This window comes from Notolepis coatsorum (genome assembly GCF_963971535.1).
Source record: "Notolepis coatsorum genome assembly, chromosome: 10".
NCBI lineage: Eukaryota > Metazoa > Chordata > Actinopteri > Aulopiformes > Paralepididae > Notolepis > Notolepis coatsorum.
Genome location: NC_140174.1, coordinates 134,857,956 through 134,880,261, shown reverse-complemented (window position 1 = coordinate 134,880,261; position 22,306 = coordinate 134,857,956). Strand labels below are relative to the sequence as shown.

The 22,306-nt window shown below is 40.5% G+C and overlaps 1 protein-coding gene across 1 annotated transcript in view; it reads left to right on the top strand.

Moving 5' to 3' along the window:
• Window positions 1-14,262: 14,262 nt before the first annotated feature.
• Window positions 14,263-22,306, top strand: part of aebp1b (AE binding protein 1b) — a 38,677-nt gene continuing 30,633 nt past the window's right edge. The window contains 1 exon segment of the mRNA XM_084322789.1: window positions 14,263-14,831. Within this exon segment, the coding sequence (XP_084178915.1) occupies window positions 14,579-14,831 (253 nt within the window). The 5' untranslated portion in view covers window positions 14,263-14,578.

Sequence of the window (22,306 nt, the reverse complement as noted above, 5' to 3'; positions counted from 1 at the left end):
CAGCTTTAATACTACTACATCTTTAATACTACTACATCTTTAATACTACTACATATTTAATACTACTACAGCTTTAATACTACTACAGCTTTAATACTACTACATCTTTAATACTACTACATCTTTAATACTACCACAGCTTAATACGACTACATCTTTAATACTACTACATCTTTAATACTACTACATCTTTAATACTACTACAGCTTTAATACTACTACATCTTTAATACTACTACATCTTTAATACTACTACAGCTTTAATACTACTACAGCTTTAATACTACTACAGCTTTAATACTACTACATATTTAATACTACTACAGCTTTAATACTACTACATCTTTAATACTACTACAGCTTTAATACTACTACATCTTTAATACTACTACAGCTTTAATACTACTACATCTTTAATACTACTACAGCTTTAATACTACTACAGCTTTAATACTACTACAGCTTTAATACTACTACAGCTTTAATACTACTACAGCCTTAATACTACTACAGCTTTAATACTACTACATCTTTAATACTACTACAGCTTTAATACTACTACATCTTTAATACTACTACATCTTTAATACTACTACATATTTAATACTACTACAGCTTTAATACTACTACATCTTTAATACTACTACAGCTTTAATACTACTACAGCTTTAATACTACTACAGCTTTAATACTACTACAGCTTTAATACTACTACAGCTTTAATACTACCACAGCTTTAATACTACCACAGCTTTAATACTACTACAGCTTTAATACTACTACAGCTTTAATACTACTACAGCTTTAATACTACTACAGCTTTAATACTACTACAGCTTTAATACTACTACAGCCTTAATACTACTACATCTTTAATACTACTACAGCTTTAATACTACTACAGCTTTAATACTACTACAGCTTTAATACTACTACATCTTTAATACTACTACAGCTTTAATACTACTACAGCTTTAATACTACTACAGCTTTAATACTACTACATCTTTAATACTACTACATCTTTAATACTACTACATCTTTAATACTACTACATCTTTAATACTACTACAGCTTTAATACTACTACAGCTTTAATACTACTACAGCTTTAATACTACTACAGCTTTAATATAACTACAGCCTTAATACTACTACAGCTTTAATACTACTACAGCTTTAATACTACTACAGCCTTAATACTACTACAGCTTTAATACTACTACAGCTTTAATACTACTACAGCCTTAATACTACTACAGCTTTAATACTACTACAGCTTTAATACTACTACAGCCTTAATACTACTACAGCTTTAATACTACTACAGCTTTAATACTACTACAGCCTTAATACTACTACAGCTTTAATACTACTACATCTTTAATACTACTACATCTTTAATACTACTACATCTTTAATACTACTACAGCTTTAATACTACTACAGCCTTAATACTACTACAGCTTTAATACTACTGCATCTTTAATACTACTACATCTTTAATACTACTACAGCTTTAATACTACTACAGCTTTAATACTACTACAGCCTTAATACTACTACAGCTTTAATACTACTACATCTTTAATACTACTACATCTTTAATACTACTACAGCTTTAATACTACTACAGCTTTAATACGACTACATCTTTAATACTACTACAGCTTTAATACTACTACAGCTTTAATACTACTACAGCCTTAATACTACAGCTTTAATACTACTACAGCTTTAATACTACTACATCTTTAATACTACCACAGCTTTAATACTACTACAGCTTTAATACTACTACATCTTTAATACTACTACATCTTTAATACTACTACAGCTTTAATACTACTACAGCTTTAATACTACTACAGCCTTAATACTACTACAGCTTTAATACTACTACAGCTTTAATACTACTACATCTTTAATACTACAGCTTTAATACTACTACAGCTTTAATACTACTACAGCCTTAATACTACTACAGCTTTAATACTACTACAGCTTTAATACTACTACATCTTTAATACTACTACAGCCTTAATACTACTACATCTTTAATACTACTACATCTTTAATACTACTACAGCTTTAATACTACTACAGCTTTAATACTACTACAGCTTTAATACTACTACATCTTTAATACTACTACATCTTTAATACTACTACAGCTTTAATACTACTACATCTTTAATACTACTACAGCTTTAATACTACTACATCTTTAATACTACTACATCTTTAATACTACTACATCTTTAATACTACTACAGCTTTAATACTACTACATCTTTAATACTACTACAGCTTTAATACTACTACAGCTTTAATACTACTACAGCTTTAATACTACTACAGCTTTAATACTACTACAGCTTTAATACTACTACATCTTTAATACTACTACAGCTTTAATACTACAGCTTTAATACTACTACATCTTTAATACTACTACAGCTTTAATACTACAGCTTTAATACTACTACATCTTTAATACTACTACAGCTTTAATACTACAGCTTTAATACTACTACAGCTTTAATACTACTACAGCTTTAATACTACTACAGCTTTAATACTACTACAGCTTTAATACTACTACAGCTTTAATACTACTACAGCTTTAATACTACCACAGCTTTAATACTACTACAGCTTTAATACTACTACATCTTTAATACTACTACAGCTTTAATACTACTACAGCTTTAATACTACTACAGCTTTAATACTACTACAGCTTTAATACTACTACATCTTTAATACTACTACAGCTTTAATACTACTACAGCTTTAATACTACTACAGCTTTAATACTACCACAGCTTTAATACTACTACAGCTTTAATACTACTACATCTTTAATACTACTACAGCTTTAATACTACTACAGCTTTAATACTACTACAGATTTAATACTACTACAGCTTTAATACTACCACAGCTTTAATACTACTACATCTTTAATACTACTACATCTTTAATACTACAGCTTTAATACTACTACAGCTTTAATACTACTACAGCCTTAATACTACTACAGCTTTAATACTACTACAGCTTTAATACTACTACATCTTTAATACTACAGCTTTAATACTACTACAGCTTTAATACTACTACATCTTTAATACTACTACAGCTTTAATACTACTACATCTTTAATACTACTACAGCTTTAATACTACTACAGCTTTAATACTACTACAGCTTTAATACTACTACATCTTTAATACTACTACATCTGTAATACTACCACTTTAATACTACTACATCTTTAATACTACTACAGCTTTAATACTACTACAGCCTTAATACTACTACAGCTTTAATACTACTACATCTTTAATACTACTACATCTTTAATACTACTACAGCTTTAATACTACTACATCTTTAATACTACTACAGCTTTAATACTACTACAGCTTTAATACTACTACAGCTTTAATACTACTACAGCTTTAATACTACCCCAGCTTTAATACTACAGCTTTAATACTACCACAGCTTTAATACTACTACAGCTTTAATACTACTACAGCTTTAATACTACTACAGCTTTAATACTACTACATCTTTAATACTACTACAGCTTTAATACTACTACAGCCTTAATACTACTACAGCTTTAATACTACTACAGCTTTAATACTACTACAGCTTTAATACTACTACAGCTTTAATACTACTACATCTTTAATACTACTACAGCCTTAATACTACTACATCTTTAATACTACTACAGCTTTAATACTACTACAGCTTTAATACTACTACATCTTTAATACTACTACAGCCTTAATACTACTACAGCTTTAATACTACCACAGCTTTAATACTACTACAGCTTTAATACTACTACAGCTTTAATACTACTACAGCTTTAATACTACTACAGCTTTAATACTACAGCTTTAATACTACTACAGCTTTAATACTACAACATCTTTAATACTACAGCTTTAATACTACTACATCTTTTATACTACAGCTTTAATACTACTACATCTTTAATACTACAGCTTTAATACTACTACAGCTTTAATACTACAGCTTTAATACTACTACAGCTTTAATACTACTACATCTTTAATACTACAGCTTTAATACTACTACATCTTTACTACTACAGCTTTAATACTACTACATCTTTAATACTACAGCTTTAATACTACTACATCTTTAATACTACTACAGCTTTAATACTACTACATCTTTAATACTACTACAGCTTTAATACTACTACAGCTTTAATACTACTACAGCCTTAATACTACTACAGCTTTAATACTACTACATCTTTACTACTACAGCTTTAATACTACTACATCTTTAATACTACAGCTTTAATACTACTACATCTTTAATACTACTACATCTTTAATACTACAGCTTTAATACTACTACAGCTTTAATACTACTACATCTTTAATACTACTACAGCTTTAATACTACTACAGCTTTAATACTACTACAGCTTTAATACTACTACAGCTTTAATACTACTACAGCTTTAATACTACTACATCTTTAATACTACTACATCTTTAATACTACTACATCTTTAATACTACTACATCTTTAATACTACTACAGCTTTAATACTACTACAGCTTTAATACTACTACATCTTTAATACTACTACATCTTTAATACTACTACATCTTTAATACTACTACAGCTTTAATACTACTACATCTTTAATACTACTACAGCTTTAATACTACTACATCTTTAATACTACTACAGCTTTAATACTACAGCTTTAATACTACTACATCTTTAATACTACTACATCTTTAATACTACTACATCTTTAATACTACTACAGCCTTAATACTGCTACAGCTTTAATACTGCTACAGCTTTAATACTACTACATCTTTAATACTACTACAGCTTTAATACTACTACAGCTTTAATACTACTACATCTTTAATACTACTACATCTTTAATACTACTACAGCTTTAATACTACTACAGCTTTAATACTACTACATCTTTAATACTACTACATCTTTAATACTACTACAGCTTTAATACTACTACAGCTTTAATACTACTACATCTTTAATACTACTACAGCTTTAATACTACTACATCTTTAATACTACTACAGCTTTAATACTACTACAGCTTTAATACTACTACAGCTTTAATACATCTTTAATACTACTACAGCTTTAATACTACTACAGCTTTAATACTACTACAGCTTTAATACTACTACATCTTTAATACTACTACAGCTTTAATACTACTACAGCTTTAATACTACTACATCTTTAATACTACTACATCTTTAATACTACTACAGCTTTAATACTACTACAGCTTTAATACTACTACAGCCTTAATACTACCACAGTTACAACGTACAAACACTAATGTATATGAATGTAAACTCATAGCCAAGCTCAGGGACCTGGGCTTGAACTATGACCTCTGCCAGTGGGTCTTGGACTTCCTGACGGGCAGACCCCAGGTGGTGAGAGCAGGCAACTGCACCTCCTCATCCATCACTCTCAACATAGGGGCCCCCCAGGGCTGTGTTCTGAGTCCCCTCCTCTACTCCCTGTACACACATGACTGTGTGGCACAGCGGAACAACAACACAATCATCAAATTTGCTGACGACACAGTAGTGGTGGGCCTGATCTCTGCAAACGACGAGAGGGCCTACCTGGAAGAGGTCAAGGTCCTAGCGGGATGGTGTCAAGAGAACAGCCTCTCCCTGAACGTCAGCAAAACAAAGGAGATGATTGTGGACTTTAGGAGGTCGGGGGTCAGGGACTACAGCCCCCTCAGCATCGACGGGGCACCGGTTGAGAGAGTGAACAGTTTTAAGTACCTCGGAGTCCACATATCCGAGGACTTGACATGGACCACACACATTGACAGTGTTGAAGAAGGCACGGCAACGCCTCTACTTCCTCAGGCTCCTAAGGAAGTTCCAAGTCAGTCAGAAGATCCTTAAGAAGTTCTACTCATGCACAATAGAGAGCATCCTGACTGGCAATATCACCTCCTGGTTTGGGAATAGCACCGCACAAGACTGTAGCAGACTACAGAGAGTGGCCCGTTCAGCCGAAAGCACAATTGGAGGGGGGCTTCCCACTCATTTACAACAAGCGGTGCATGGGTAAGGCTAAGAGAATTATCAAAGACTCAGGGCGGCTACGTGGCGTAGTGGGCAAGGCGCTCGCCACGAATGCGGAGACGCTGGGCTCGCCTGTTCAAGCCCAGCGCTCCACATTGCTTTCAGTTTAGCTGGTCGTTCATACTAATACACATTGGCCGTATTAGGGGGTGGGAAACTGATGGGTGGGGATCGGGCGTTGTGGACAGCGACTCCTACAGGTCGGTTGGTGCGCCTGCACAGTAGAATCAGGAAGTGTCGGGGGCAGCGTGAGCCTCCCACGCGTTACTCCTCGCCACTGAGAGATCGAGCTGCGCAGGTGAAAAGATGCGACTGCTGTTACCTCAAGTACCGGAGGGGACTTGTGCTATGTATGAGGGCGGGCCATACTTTTTTTTTTTTGGAAAATCAATGGAGTGGGGTGTCTAAAATATGTGTTTTCTTGTGGGGAATTCAAATATGGGATTATTTTTCTAATCGGATAACTCCTACCTACATTGTTTTGGATTTCAAAATGGCCGATTTGACCATTTTTCACCCCTTGGCCATACATGGATGCCAACATGAATCCGAAGGAAATCCTAACATGCAAGGTGTCTAAATGATGTGTTTCTTAATGGGGAATTAAAATATGAGTTCATTTTTGGCATAGGATAACTCTAACCTACATCATTTTGGATTTCAAAATGGCCGATTTTACCATTTTTCACCCCTTGGCCATACATGGATGCCAACATGAATCTGAAGGAAATCCTAACATGCAAGGTGTCTAAATGATGTGTTTCTTAATGGGGAATTCAAATATGAGGTAATTTTTGGGATAGGATAAATATAACCTGCATAATTTTGGATTTCAAAATGGCTGATTTTACCATTTGAACCCATTGGTATTGTATTACAAATTTGCAAAGATAAAAAATATATGGGAAATCATTTATAATGACAAAGCCATCAAATTTAATAACAAGTGAACTGTATATAACTGGATACAACTCCAAAGATCAATAATAATAATAATAATAATACTAACAATAATAAATTGTATTTGTAATGCACACAAACACCTAAGTGCTAAATCTCGATCTCCTGACTTCTTGAACTTTGCCAGGTTCCAATATCTTGATTGGACTCATTCTTGGATGGCAAGATCTCCTACTGTACTGCTTTAGCCACCAACCTACAAACACAAACTTAAAGTCAACGTCAGCTATAAATAGGTGAGCTCTTTCCAGAACTACTCAGCAGAAACCTCTGTAACCATTTTAACAAACGTCTCAATGTATTGAGAAAATCCATGGGCCTCCATCAATCCTCTATCTTCTTAAATTTGATCAGGTTGCACAAGTCCTGCTTGGATTCATTCTTGGACATCAGCCTCCTGCTGGTCTCCTGAGCCCTGATCCCTCCATCCCTTTTTTCTTGTGAAAAGTACTTAGCAGAGGCCTCAGTCACCATTTTAACAACCCTCTCGATGCTTTGTGTGTGGCAAGGCCAGTCGAGAACCTCCATGGGGGTGTTGATTAAGTTCTTCACCTCGGAGGTGCTTAGGGAGCAGGTGAGAGGTGGCTCTGACAAATCTTCTGACCAGCTGATTAAGCCACCAATGCTGGAAGCGTCACTATTGATGTGAGGTGTTCTTCTGATCCTGACACAGGAGTCTCCCAGCTGAGTGTCTGGATCCCCCTCTCCCCTGATGGCCAGGATTCTCTCCACCCCCTCAATTCTCTCTTTTTGATCCTCAGAGCACAGCAGTGTTTGGAGGATGGCTTCACTGTGGGCATACCAAGCAGATCTTCTCACAGTTGGCATCACAACATCCAGCACCTCCTTCCTCTGAGACTTGAGGCAGTCCAGCTGAAACAGGATGTGCCTAGGCCCTTCGATCCAGGAGTGCTTGACCTTCATGTTGAACCAACATGGATAATACACTCCAATGATGAATTCCACAATGCATTGTAGATTATTCAGGTTCTTTCTTTTAAGTTGATGCTTTGACACCCAGAGCCTGAGGAGTCTGTTTGCTGTGGTGAGCCAGCGGCTGTGGTTTACCGGTCCAATCTCCAGCAGAGCCAGCCTTGCAGAAAGCACTCCATCCCTGATTGCACAGACCAGCTTATAGCCATAGTGTTGATCAGTTGAGAGATCTTGAATGATCTTCTCAGGCAGCTTGATCAGCGAAGGGCCAAGAAAGATCCTGGTGAAGTTAGGATTGATCTCCAAGTCTGTAACAGAATCAAGGAGCTGTCCTATTGGCCCAGACAATTTGTTGTCTGACAGAGTAGCCCCATTAACTTCAACAATGAGACGGCGCAGTGGAAGTTCACCAGTGTGCAGGTTGCACACCAACCAGACCAGCTTTCTCCCCAGGTGCAGCTCCAGCTTCCGCATTACACCTGCCTTCACTCCAGTGTTGACATTGGTCGAGTCTCCTCCAATGGCCCACAAGGTCTTATCAGAACCTCTCTCTTTCAGCCAGGCAAACAGGACCTTAGCAATCTTCTCTGCATGGGACTCCTCTTTAGTTGCTTTCTCTGGTGTAAAGTGGAACAGATAGTTGCTGCCAGGCTCACTAGCAACACTATAGTGTTCTTCCTTGATCTTTGCAGGAAAAGATTGGTCACTGCCCTCAGCTTCCATCATCACATTGGTCATGTCAATCCGGCCATCAAAGAGGATACAGGAGATCCCCCCCTCCTCCCTGCACTTCTCCTCAAACTCTTCCCCCAGCTCTTGCATCAACTTTTCTTGTGCTCTCTTAACCTTGTTCTTATCAATCACTTTACTTGTGTCATCTTCTAAGATGAGTCCTGCATCAATCAGAGCTGCAGTTGCTATAGCTGCAGTTGGCCTTAGACCTATGCCATACCTTACTTACACTAGCAAGGGCAATGTTTGGAATCTCATCATAATTTTTCCGTAGCTTTGCTGAAGCTGCAGGGTCAGTTTCAGGAATGAGCTCAACTTCAGGGACTGTAAGGAAGCTCTCAACATCCAAGTTTCAAGTTTCAAGTTTCTTTAATAGTTGTCATACAGAAGTACAGAATACTTTTATACAAAATGCTTCTTACTGTTGCGCTCCAGAGACTGTGCAAGACAAGATAAGTATGAAATAAAATAACATAGTAAAATTAGAAGTAAAAAAAATGAGGTCACAGTGTTCAGTTTAGACATATGTACAATGTTCGATGCAGAAAGCAACCTTGTCTGCTGCTGCAAAGCTTTCTTCTTTGCCCCTTCTCCTTTTCTCTGCCTTCTTTTCCATCCCCTGCCTTTCCAATGTTTTAAGAAGATAGAGGATTGATGGAGCCCCATGGATTTTCTCAATACATTGAGACGTTTGTTAAAATGGTTACAGAGGTTTCTGCTAAGTAGTTCTGGAAAGAGCTCACCTATTTATGGCTGACGTTGACTTTAAGTTTGTGTTTGTAGGTTGGTGGCTAAAGCAGTACAGTAGGAGATCTTGCCATCCAAGAATCAGTCCAATCAAGATATTGGAACCTGGCAAAGTTCAAGAAGTCAGGAGATCGAGATTTAGCACTTAGGTGTTTGTGTGCATTACAAATACAATTTATTATTGTTAGTATTATTATTATTGATCTTTGGAGTTGTATCCAGTTATATACAGTTCACTTGTTAATAAATTTGATGGCTTTGTCATTATAAATGATTTCCCATATATTTTTTATCTTTGCAATTTTGTAATACAATACCAATGGGTTCAAATGGTAAAATCAGCCATTTTGAAATCCAAAATTATGCAGGTTATATTTATCCTATCCCAAAAATGACCTCATATTTGAATTCCCCATTAAGAAACACATCATTTAGACACCTTGCATGTTAGAATTTCCTTCAGATACATGTTGGCATCCATGTATGGCCAAGGGGTGAAAAATGGTAAAATCTGCCATTTTGAAATCCAAAATGATGTAGGTTAGAGTTATCCTATCCCAAAAATGAACTCATATTTGAATTCCCCATTAAGAAACACATCATTTAGACACCTTGCATGTTAGGATTTCCTTCAGATTCATGTTGGCATCCATGTATGGCCAAGGGGTGAAAAATGGTCAAATCGGCCATTTTGAAATCCAAAACAATGTAGGTAGGAGTTATCCGATTAGAAAAATAATCCCATATTTGAATTCCCCACAAAAAAACACATATTTGGGGCGGCTAGGTGGTGTAGTGGGCAAGGCACTCGCCACCAGTGTGGAGACGCTAGGATTCGCGTGTTCGAATCCAGCTCTCCACATTGTTTTCAGTTTAGCTGGTCGTCCGCAGTAATACACATTGGCCGTATTACGGGGAGGGAAAACTGAAGGGTGGGGATCGAACGTTGTGAACAAGCGACTCCTACAAGTCGGTTGGTGCGCCTGCGCAGTAGAATCAGGAAGTGTCGGGGGCAGCGTGAGCCTCCCACGCGTTACTCCTCGACACTGAGAGATCGAGCTGCGCAGGTGAAAAGATGCGACTGCTGTTACCTCAAGTACCGGAGGGGACTTGTGCTATGTATGACTTAGTCCACATTGCAGCCGGCTTGTGGGAGGCAAGAAACAGCGTTCGTGACAGGGGAGGGTTGAATTGGATGATACGAAATTGGGATGGGAGAAAATATAGAAAAATGGGAGAAAAAGTGGATAAAAAAAAAAAACACATATTTTAGACACCCCACTCGATTGATTTTCCAAAAAAAATAAAGTATGGCCCGCCCTGACTTAGTCCACATTGCAGCCGGCTTGTGGGAGGCAAGAAACAGCGTTCGTGACAGGGGAGGGTTGAATTGGATGATACGAAATTGGGATGGGAGAAAAACATAGAAAATGGGAGAAAAAGTGGATAAAAAGAAAAAAAGAGAATTATCAAAGACTCCAGCCACCCAAACAACTGCCTCTTTGAACTGCTGCGGTCAGGCAAGTCTCATGGCAAGCACAGAAAGACTCAGAAGAAGCTTCTATCCCCAGGCCATCAGGATGCTCAACGAACAATAACACTATGTAACAACCATCAAATGTACTCACAGCACACACATCCACACGCACACACTCACTTTAAACAAACAACTCACTGCAGCACCCACTTTACCCACGTTAGAACACCTAAACACATTTTATTGGTAAAGAATTTGCACTACAACCCATACCTCATTACACCTTACTGTAAATTGTACCTAAATTGTACCTCATCCCATTTCTGCTTTGCACTGTATAGTATATTGTATATTAGTATATTGTATAGTATATTGTATGGTAACTCAGTTACTTCTACTCTGCATTGAACATTGTATATATGTACATACTGAACACTTGTGTCTACGTACTTGACTTCTATTTTATACTTGCTATACTTATTTTATACTTATTGATTTTTGTCTAGCACAGTCTCTGGAGCGTAACAGAAATAAGCATTTTGTATAAAAGTATTCTGTACTTCTGTATGACAACTAATAAAGAAACTTGAAACTTGTTTATAATAACTCAGACTCCTCCAAAAACACACCTAACCGTCCCTCCTCTCCTGGCAGATTGGCGGTATATGGGACAGGGCATTCATCCAAGTGCTTATCCGCGATCCTTTCTTGTCACAGGGAGTCATTGAGTGCAAGTTATGCACATATTCTTTTCCATTGCTTTTCTTTGCCCGGGCATGTATTCAACTCCCAGGAAGTCACTCTTTGCTCCACTATTTCTCAAACCATATTGGCAAATCCTTAATTCTGACTGATGTAAATGTGTCCTCTGTGCATTGACAGCGATCACTCAATTACACTCCACTTCATAGCAAAATCAACAAATGCAGATGTGGCAGAGAGGAATGTAATATCAGGAATATCCATCACTCAGTTATACTCCATTTTATATATCTAAATACAGCGTAATGCAGATTCCGAGTGTGCTGCATAATGTAATGTTGCGTAGAAATGTAGGAGTATGTAGCCTACTGCAGAATGTCAGGAGCATAATTACAGCGGTATTGGGAAACGGAGTTTGGGTAAGAGAAAGAAGCACTGGCTAACTCACTCCCCCGTACGAGGCTGTAGCCTTGCCAGATGAGATGGCCTTTCTGCTTGACCTTCCTGAGCATTCTTTGCCGTCAATGTCATCCTTGGACATGGGCTAACGTCTCCAGGGACAGCAAACACATAGCCGGAGCGAATCGTTTTTGAAGTTCAACCCTTGGCGGCATATGTTCAGTCCTGAATTGTCAGTATTAATTTACTATGCAGTCCTGTCCTATGGCCGAGGTAGCATTTAGAGAATTACTTTAGCAGGTGTGTTTGTGGTGTCTGTGTGCGCGGGTGGGTACACATGGGTGAGTGTTTGTTTTGGCTGTCTATGCCCATCGCCTATCCTTAAAGGAACACACCAACATTTGGGGAAATTAACTTACCGTCTTCTGCAGAGAGAGACAAGAAGATAGATACCAGTTTTCTCTCTGTGCGTTTAGTAGAAAGCTATCTGGCTGCATGTTAGCCTAGCTTAGCACAATGAATGGAAGCGGACATGACCGGTTAGCCTTCGGGAGAGGTGTTAGTTGGACAATGCCTAGGCTAACCGGTCATGTCCGCTTCCATTCATTGTGCTAAGCTAGGCTAACGTGCAGCCAGATAGCTTTCTACTGAACGCACAGAGAGGAAACTGGTATCTATCTTCTTGTCTCTCTCTGGAGAAGACTGTAAGCTAATTTCCCAACAAAAAAGAAAATACTTTAAAATCAAGAGCCTTGTGAAGACATGAACACTGAGGTCATTGACGTCTGGAGTAAATGTCTGTTAGCTGCAGTAATATGACACCTTTTTCGTTGTTTTTAACAGAGTGCACTCCTCCTCTTAAGGCATTTGTAACACGTGGAGTAACCTTTGAACATTGTGGAGTTTTTCCTGTGCAGATGTTTAATTTTCTGCAGGGCTCGTGGCTGTCTCAGAATTAAAATAGTCTGAAAACATTTGTGTAAAGAGGAATTTTCATGCAATCTTATGCCCAAAATGGGATTGTGTAATTTCAGTTCAGGTTCAAATAAATGTTACAGTTTTTTACAAAGCACATCATTGAGACATGATGCATTTAATCAAAACACTTTTGGTGACTCTTTGTCTGAGTCATGCATCCTGTCTAAGTATCAGAAATATGTTTGCCTCTGTCTGGAGGGCATGTTGTGTTTTTAGATAGAGTATGAACGGGGGTGGGGGGCAAATAGAGGGCAGAGCTAAGGGCATGATTCTGTCAGAGGGCAGAGGGCATGATTCTGTCATGTGCTCAAACAATTCTCCTCTACTCCTCTGTGTGTTTCTTCCATAGCTCCCCTAGCTCACACATTGAGTTATTCTCCAGATAGGAGAAGCCTAGGCGAGCCAAGCAACATCCTCAGGAAAGAATAGTAGTTTCGTGGAAAGAGAGGAGCCATTCCCAACCAAAACAAAAAACAGTCGTCAGTTTGAAAAGGAATCTGTGTTCCTCAGCTCTTTATCGTTTTCATTTTTGTTGAATAAATTCTACTCTCTAACGGCTAGAGGGTAGATTTGACTGGTATTTGGTATTGTCAACACACATGGTCTGTCCTTCCCCTCTCTCCCTTCCCTCCCCTCCCTTCTCCTCCTCTGGAATTCAGGAGTCCTAGGAGCCACTTTGCTCCTGCTGCTTTTCTGAACTGTGTGAGTCTGCTGGTCTCAGACGTCTCTCAGCAGAGAGACAGGAGGTGCAGGAGGAACGTCTGTTCTTTCTCCAACCGAGTCTCACCTGGTGCCCCCCCCCCCTCCCCGCCTTCCTCCCCACCCCCATCCGTCTCCCAGGGCCGTCTGATCTCGGCACCTGTTGTGACTCGTCAGCCAGGTGAGGGGAATCCTCACGGCCTACAGTGTTTTTTCAGCTGACCATAGCCGGAGGGGGGTATTAAGAACCCAGTCGTTTCCTCTGGTTGGATTGCTGGTCTGCGCTCTCTCTCTCTCTCTCTCTCTCTCTCTCTCTCTCTCTCTCTCTCTCTCTCTCTCTCTCTCTCTCTCTCTCTCTCTCTCTCTCTCTCTCTCTCTCTCTCTCTCTCTCTCTCTCTCTCTATCCTCCCCTTCCTCTCTCTCTCTCCCCACCCCCCTCCCACTCAGTCCCTGTCTGGCTGTGTGTCTCTCTTACCCTGAGTCTGGGTCTGGTGGTGTGTCTGTGGCTTATACACTCTGGAGTTCCAGACTCTTAACCACTGGCGTGAAGGCGTGGAACACATGGGCCGGGAGAGAAGTGAAAAGGCTTGCTGAAATATAACTCTCTCTCTGCAGGGATCCTGACACGGAGCAGAGCCCCGCCGCAGACCACCAGGGTGGATTGTACGTTGAGACAGCGGGTGAGGTGGATCACTGAGGGGGAAACGCAAGAGGAAGAGTCCGGGCCAAGACGAGACAAAAGCAAACGTTTCGAGATATAATTCGGCAGTCGTAAGAATAGCCAGTATGAAGGGCCAGACTGTGGTAGCGTCTCTGGCTCTGCTGGCTCTGTGCTGCGTGCTGCTCCCCAGGGAGGGGGAGACCGCTGGGGGGATAATCTCCCTCCGCCTGCCCGGAGGAGAGGAGTTTGAGATTGGGGCCCTTCCAGGAGAAGTGTCTCAGGACGATCTGGACAGAGAACAAGAGCTTCTAGTGGACCCCGACACCCGGTGGCGCACCATCAGGACCAGGAGAGATGCGGAGAAGGCAGTGCTCGCAGGTAAGAACCTAATAAAGACATGAGATGACTTTATGACCATGCATGATCAGAAACCATGACCGTGACCTACTGTCAGGTGCCCAGTGTTGATCCACAGCGCTTTGTTCAATGTATTACCTAATCGGAGACACCCAGAATCTCTCGCTGGAAATTGTAAGAGTCTGAGGTGTAGAGCCTTGAGACGTGCCAGCTATTCCCTGAATTACTCGTTCTGTACACGCATGCACACGCATACGCGCGCACACACACACACACACACACACACACACACACACACACACACACACACACACACACACACACACACACACACACACACACACACACACACACACACACACACACACACTCATCAGCTCACTATGCAGAGTCAGACAGAGAATACAATGCTGTATTGTAGTCATGGCTTGAGTCCAGACACCTACTGTCTTTACTCATTCAGTCTTCTGACAGGTCCAGCAGTCAGGAGAAAGTCCAGACGCTCACCTGTCTACTACTGCTTTCCCACATCTGGGAGTAAACATCCATTTGGCCCAGAAACAGGAGCCAGGGGGAAGATTCATGCAGGAGATGACTCTCTAACCAGATATCTTGTAGACAGATTTTCCACTGAGTGCAACCATGAATGAATAATGCTGACCACAGAGCGCACACACATCCATGCTGGAAGAATGTCTCCTCAAGATGTTTGTAAGGAGCCCGTTCAACGCTGCAGGGAGATGGTCACCTCTGAGATGCCACTGCTGCTCTCCGAGTCCGACCAACGGCTTTAGAACGAATGCACATCTGTCAGTTCAATCTGCCGCCCTAACGAATCACAGCGACGGATTTACGAGTCAGTGGCTAGACGTCGGTGAGGCGACGACGTCGATGTGTTTATTGTGGATCTGCACTGAAGCTGTATCATTACGATTGGGTAATGGGGGATACGTGAGTAATGGAGGACCTGGATGATAATGGAAAGAGAGGAGAGGGTTTTCCATGAGAACCAGCACCACATGGGCTCAGGGTCTGGGGGAGGAAGATACCAATGGATCTCAATCACAGACAAGTTACTACTTACCCCTGAAAGTTAACTGGCTGTTTGGGCTTTACTCACTAGGACTGAACGGACCTGGGTTGATCTCAAGCCCCGCCCTCTTTTCTTGATCCTACAATCACAACTGTTGCTTCCTGATTGGAGGATCAAGAAAAGAGGGCGGGCTTGATATAGGCCAGTTGAATGTATACATGTGCTGGTAGCATTGGAGTGTTCAACCGAAATGCTCCATGGATGGATATTTTCAATTGATCGGTATTGAATGATATTCACACTATAAATAAAAGATTGCTGATCAGCCCACTGGTGATCAGCATAATATTCAATATTCCAATCAGATTTTTGTTAAAGGTGCACTATGCAGTTTCGGAGGAGGGGGGGTTTATTTACATTTACATAAGCTGCAATTAGTGTACAAATCATATTTACAATACATGTAATCCTTAGAATTATAGTATTTCATGTCATCATAGATCAAAACAAAATATTTTTGAGGAACCGTGAACCAAACTTAAGCTTTCTTTGAAATTGTGGGCCCTGCCATTGTAAACAACTGCAGTGTTCAGGCATGTTTATAGCTTCAGTGTTCCAGGGACCATGTTTATAGCTTCAGTGTTCCAGGGACCATGTTTATAGCTTCAGTGTTCCAGGGACCATGTTTATAGCTTCAGTGTTCCAGGGACCCAGTTTTCCTCTGAGCTGCACCTTTAACCTATTTTTTTTTTTTTATCAACTTTTTCGCAACTTTTTCGTTTCGCGCATTTGCCCCCCACTTGCCGGTCTAGGGAGCCCTGAAGACTATCACATGCTTCCTCCCATACATGTGGAGTCATCCATTTTCACCTGACAACGAGGACTCTCACCGGGGAAGTGTAACGCGTGGGAGGATCACACTACCTCCCCCAGTTCCCTCCCTCGCTGTGCAGGCGCCTTGACCGACCTGTAGGAGTCGCTGTTTACAACGACCAGGATACACCCCACCGGCTTCCCACCCGCTGACACTGCCAATTGTATCAGTATGGACGACCGACCAAGCCGGAGGTACCGCTGACAACCAGATTCGATACCAGTGTCTCTTGCGGTGGTAGGCAGACGCTTAGTCCGCTGCGCTACCCGGTCGCATTCACCTTTAACCTCTTAACTCATTCAGGGCCAGACCCGAGATATCTCGGGTTAACTCGCAGACGCTTGAGCGCCAAACCTGAGAAAAGTCGGGTTTTCATCGTTATTTCTTTTATTCGATATTTCCATTCATTATCCATCCAGGGAGCCTGGTGTTATCATGGGGAATGAGTCTGAGATCCCAAAAGTGCAATACCGGCTGCATCCTACCAGGCGGTGGTATCGAGCACCCTTTGAAACTCTGTGTCTTGGGCTGTGCGTCAATTATATAGGTCCGGGCGGACTTTTCCACGCCCAGCTCCAGATGGATGATGTATGGCGGATTATGTTAGCGACACGATCAACACCAATACTGGGACTCGCAATCAGATAATTGGAATATTCTTTTTGGGGCACATCCTAGTCTAGGTAAGGGCTATATGATATCAATCTTGCGTTGATCAAAGCATGCCTTCATTGTGATCCGAGCGTATGTGTGTAACGCTAGTCCATAACGTATTCCGTTGGTGACGATCAAAGCATAAAAAAACGACCCCCCCTGCCCCCACCATTTCATGCATTCATGATGGAACATAATACCTATCATATGCATTTGATTTTTTTATTGTAGCGTGTGTAGGGACGGAATGCCAATGCATTTAGTATAATACACGTTGGGGGCTATTACCAGCCTCCCATGAATTACCCTAAAACCATACTTATATTCACCATGGTATAAAACGGGAATGTATGGATGAAAAAATTCTTTCTTTTTCACATATTGAACGATAGGATACTCGATGTCAAATGGGCAATAGTATTGTATCCATAGCTATAATATATAATATAGTTATAGCCCTGCAAACACCGCCACGTATTCCTATACTTTAGAATGCTGGCCTTTCAACCGCACAGTACACAGCGCCCTCTGGCGCTGAATGAGTTAACAGGCGCCCCAAAAAGTGGATTTTTTTTTTTCGTTTTTGAGGACTGCATACTTTTTTTGCAAACCAAAATACTATACTTTATACTTATAGCACATGCATAAGCCTGGTCTCTTTTAAAAGACATTCAGAAGTTTATGATGCAATAAAGAAAACTCACTTTTAGTGCTAATGAAATAGAGTAAACTTGAGTTGTAGAAAAACTTGTTACTCACGTTTTTCTGTAGTAGTTGCAATATCCAAATATAGTATTTCCCAAAAAATGGGTATGAGCTGGAAAACACCCTGTGTCCATAGCCTGAAGTCTTATGTAGTACAAATTTCATAAAAATACGTTCAGAAATTAGAAATTAGGAGCGATTTTGGTAAACTGAAAAAGAAAAAAGAAGCTCTGCCGGTTATATTATCGTATAGCTCAGGGGTAGGCAACCCTAGGCACAGGGGGCAGCATTAAAAAAAAAAATAAAAAAAAAATTTAATGAAAATGTTTTTTTTGTTTTTTTGTTTTTGAAATATTATAGTGAAATATTTTGCACTGTTGTCACATTTATCTTGTTGAAATCCTCCCACAGGTTCTTTCTACTACCACATATTTAATTGAGACCCTTTATTTGTTTATTATTTCAATTTAGCTGGAAATACATTGCTACATCATTCAGTAACATTTGCAGAGCCTTATAACAAAAACATTATTACGGTCACCATTGTGACCAGTGGGATTAATCAACAAATTGTATTATTTATTTTTCTATTTCATTGAACATTGCACATGTTAAAAGCCACTTTTTTTACTCAAAATGTGAGTATTACCAAGTCAACTTGTGTTCTTAAAACAATGACAATAAACATAGTTTTATTAGGTTGAAATAATGTGGTTGTGTACTTATTTTTCTGTTAACTTATTATGGATTGAAAACTGAAAACCTTAATGCACAGTAACTGAACTCAATATTTTTAAGTTCTGGTAACTTATTATTATATTTCTTTTTACAGTGTAGTCTTGCGATCAATCAAAACTTATTTACACGATATACCTTACATTCACCCTCCATTCACATCCTGGTGTTCTCCATTAGGCCTGTAGGTGGAGCTATGACAGCACACGTACAGTGCACACACCAATGGTGTGTGATGTGTCCAAAAATGAATGGGCAAATGTGAGTGAAATGGTCGCACTGTATGCAGCTGTTTGTCTGCATTGCATCCCCCCCCCCCAACTCAGATTTAGGGTTGATACAACCATCATAATAATATTGTTAATAATAACAATAACAATAATGATGTAATAATGTAAAAATTATCATTAAAAAGACCTGATTATGAGAAAAAAATTTACGATGCATGGAATATTGTTGAGGCACACTAGTTACAACTAGGCCTGCCGCGATAAGCAATAAATCGATTAATTGCCGCGATAATTTAAATGAATGCAATGATTTTGACGGACGCGATTAATTGCTATTTGCGCGTTTGTTTTAATGAGGCGGAACCAGTGCCCCTTGTCAGTCACTGTCCGTGTTGGGAGGCGGGCCGCTGGCTTTACTACAGCACAGGAGCTCCGTGGGGCAACACCACATAGCTTAACTACATTTCTCAATAGTGTTGCTCCTTTTAACCAAGTAGCGTTATTTGTAGTGTAACGTTAGAATAACACAGAATAACGTTAATACAATTACATGCATCATTGTTTACAATGAACGGGTGGGGCTAGTCAAAGGACTGGAGACGGGGACAAGTTAAACATGAATTAATTTATTATAACAGGTCGTTTTCGAGTCGTGCTGCAGTGCCTACGCACCACAGCTATTATATTATAATACTGCTTTGACGCTTCCTCCTCATCGTTGATTGCCTGTAGTAGCTGCATCTAACGTTAGTAGCTAACGTTAAAACTAAAAAACACAACCGGACGAGACAAGTTGTCGGCTAGGATAATCACAACAATACTTCCGGTCCGGTCTGTGGGCTTCAAAATAAAAGTCTTAAACACCGGAAAAGACGGAGCGGTGGGCTTCAAAATAAAAGTTTTGGGAAATAAATTTCTCAAAAAAATTCTCTAACCGGTCGCAATAATATCGCTTATCGCGATATTTTCGGGGGCAATTAATCGCCCAGCAAAATGTGTTATCGTGGCAGGCCTAGTTACAACTATATTTCAAACAGGCACTCCATGTCAAAAAGGTTGCTGACCCCTGGTATAGCTTATGCTCTGCACTCTAGTGGAACTATCCCTTTATCCAATCTAACACTGAATCATTTTTATCCACATGTACACACCCATCCGCCTGGCCACACCCACATCCGCTCCTCTACATAAGCGGGGTCGTGGCCACACTAATAGCTCCTTCCCTATTTTCACCACCGAAAAAACCACTTTAGTTTAGTGCCGAAATAGTTATTGGAAAGGAGTTACGTTATTGGAGAAAAGGAGCTGCGTTGACATTATATCTTTGTTTAGGATCCAGGCTAGGATCCTTTTTGCTGCCCCTTAGCGGCGTGGAGGGGGTTCTAGTTTGATGCCCCATGATAAGATTAGCTCCTCCTCAGTGAAGTCGTAGCTTTGTTTTCCTGGGACCGTGATTACGAATCTGCGGTTCAATTCCCCGGGTCTCTGGACAAACGGATACCCACTGTTAACTTTATTTTTTTAGCGTTTATCGCTTTTCTGGTCGAGCATGACCGACAGAAACAGGTTGAAATGGGATGTAGAGCAGGGGAAGACATTCTGAGAAATGACGGCGGGTCCGGGAATCGAACTCGTGTCCCCCAGATCCGTGACGAGCACGGTTTTCCCCGACGCAGAAATAGCGCCGAGATATGAGGTGAGCTACGGGAGCTCCCTCTGGCCCCGCTTTTCAAGATGAAAAACACCCGGTGCGAGGGAGGTGAGCTTCGTTATGAGAATATCTCCAAGCTCAGGTCGGCTATAGCCCGCGTACAACGAGGAGCTTGCTGCCGACACCACTGTGTCTGGTAAACACCGTTCTGAAGAGGGACGTGTGTTGCATTTTTTTCCCTTTTTTTCGGATAAGAAGAGGAAAAGACAGCGGCTGTCTGAAGTGTTGGCCTGTATTGCTTTTCTCACGTTGTACAGTTTTCAGTAGTAGCCGCTTGCTTCTGCGTTAGCTAGTGGCTAGCGATAGCCGGTATGAGCTAACTGTTAGCCAGTTAGCTGTTTAGCTACGACGTTAGCTGCCGGCTGCACTCGGCTGGGAACGTTAGCTTGATGCTATCAGTTAGCCTAGAGTTAGCTGTTTAGCTTGTGCTACAACCATTGGCGTAGCCATGAGAATAACAGGCCCTGGCACTCTGACTACGACGTCATCTTTGGTAGAAGATGCCGTCGGGCCTGCGCCATGACCGGCTGCAGGAGGGGGGCGTCACGCCGGAGCAAGGCTCCGGCCATTGCTTCTTCTGACCTGGCCAGCGAGAGGCCTTCGTCGACATGGTGGACCAACCTGTGTTGCGGCCTTTCGTCCTGCGTTCCTTGGTGCAGGTAAGGTGTCCAATGGACATTACCCCACTCTTCAAGGGACTAAACACGTTTCGCAATTATGCCACAACAATGTGGAACGCCCTACCTAAAGCTGTAAAGGAATGTGAATCACTACCCACTTTCAAAAACACTCTCAAAAAACACCTATGTGAGACTGCAATTCGAAACTGGCCCCTACAAATGTCCTAACCTAGTTGTACAGTAAATGACCAAGTAAGGCTTTGTCAGTATTCCAATGTACAGTGTAAAATGTGTGTGTGTCCCCTACCCAACCCCCCCCCCCCCCCCACCTCCAATGTACAGCCCTCACCCAACCCACCCAACCCCACCCCACCCATCCAACCTCCTCCAATGTACAGTTTCTACGCCAAATGTATATACACTCCTTTTCTGGACACTTTTGTATCACAAACAGTACTGTATTTGCAAATCTGATATGTCATAAATGTATAGATGTAGCAGTACTGTCTATCTGTATGTCATGTATGTCATAATGTTATGATGAATTGAAAATGGGGGACCCTGATGTAAACAAGACGAAAGTCTTTCTCTGGTCTGCATCCCCTTAACAATTGTATGTATTGAGCTGTACTGTACTGTACCCATTCTGCAATCTGTTAATAAACTTTTCAATCAATTCAATCAATCAATTCCTTCCTTCCCCTTCCGAATGTTTTTGTTAATAACGATGTTTTTGTCTACAAAACATATGTTACTTCACTACATTTGGAGATACGACGTGTGCTATGTGAGAATTGTCTTGGTCGCTTTGTATAGCTTGGGTTAGCTTTGGCCAAGGCTTATGCCTTTCTCTCTACCTAGGAACAGCGTTGTTTTTTACGTGAGTAAAAATTTACTGGGTTTTTTGTTGTATGATGAGAAGTTGTGTGTCTTT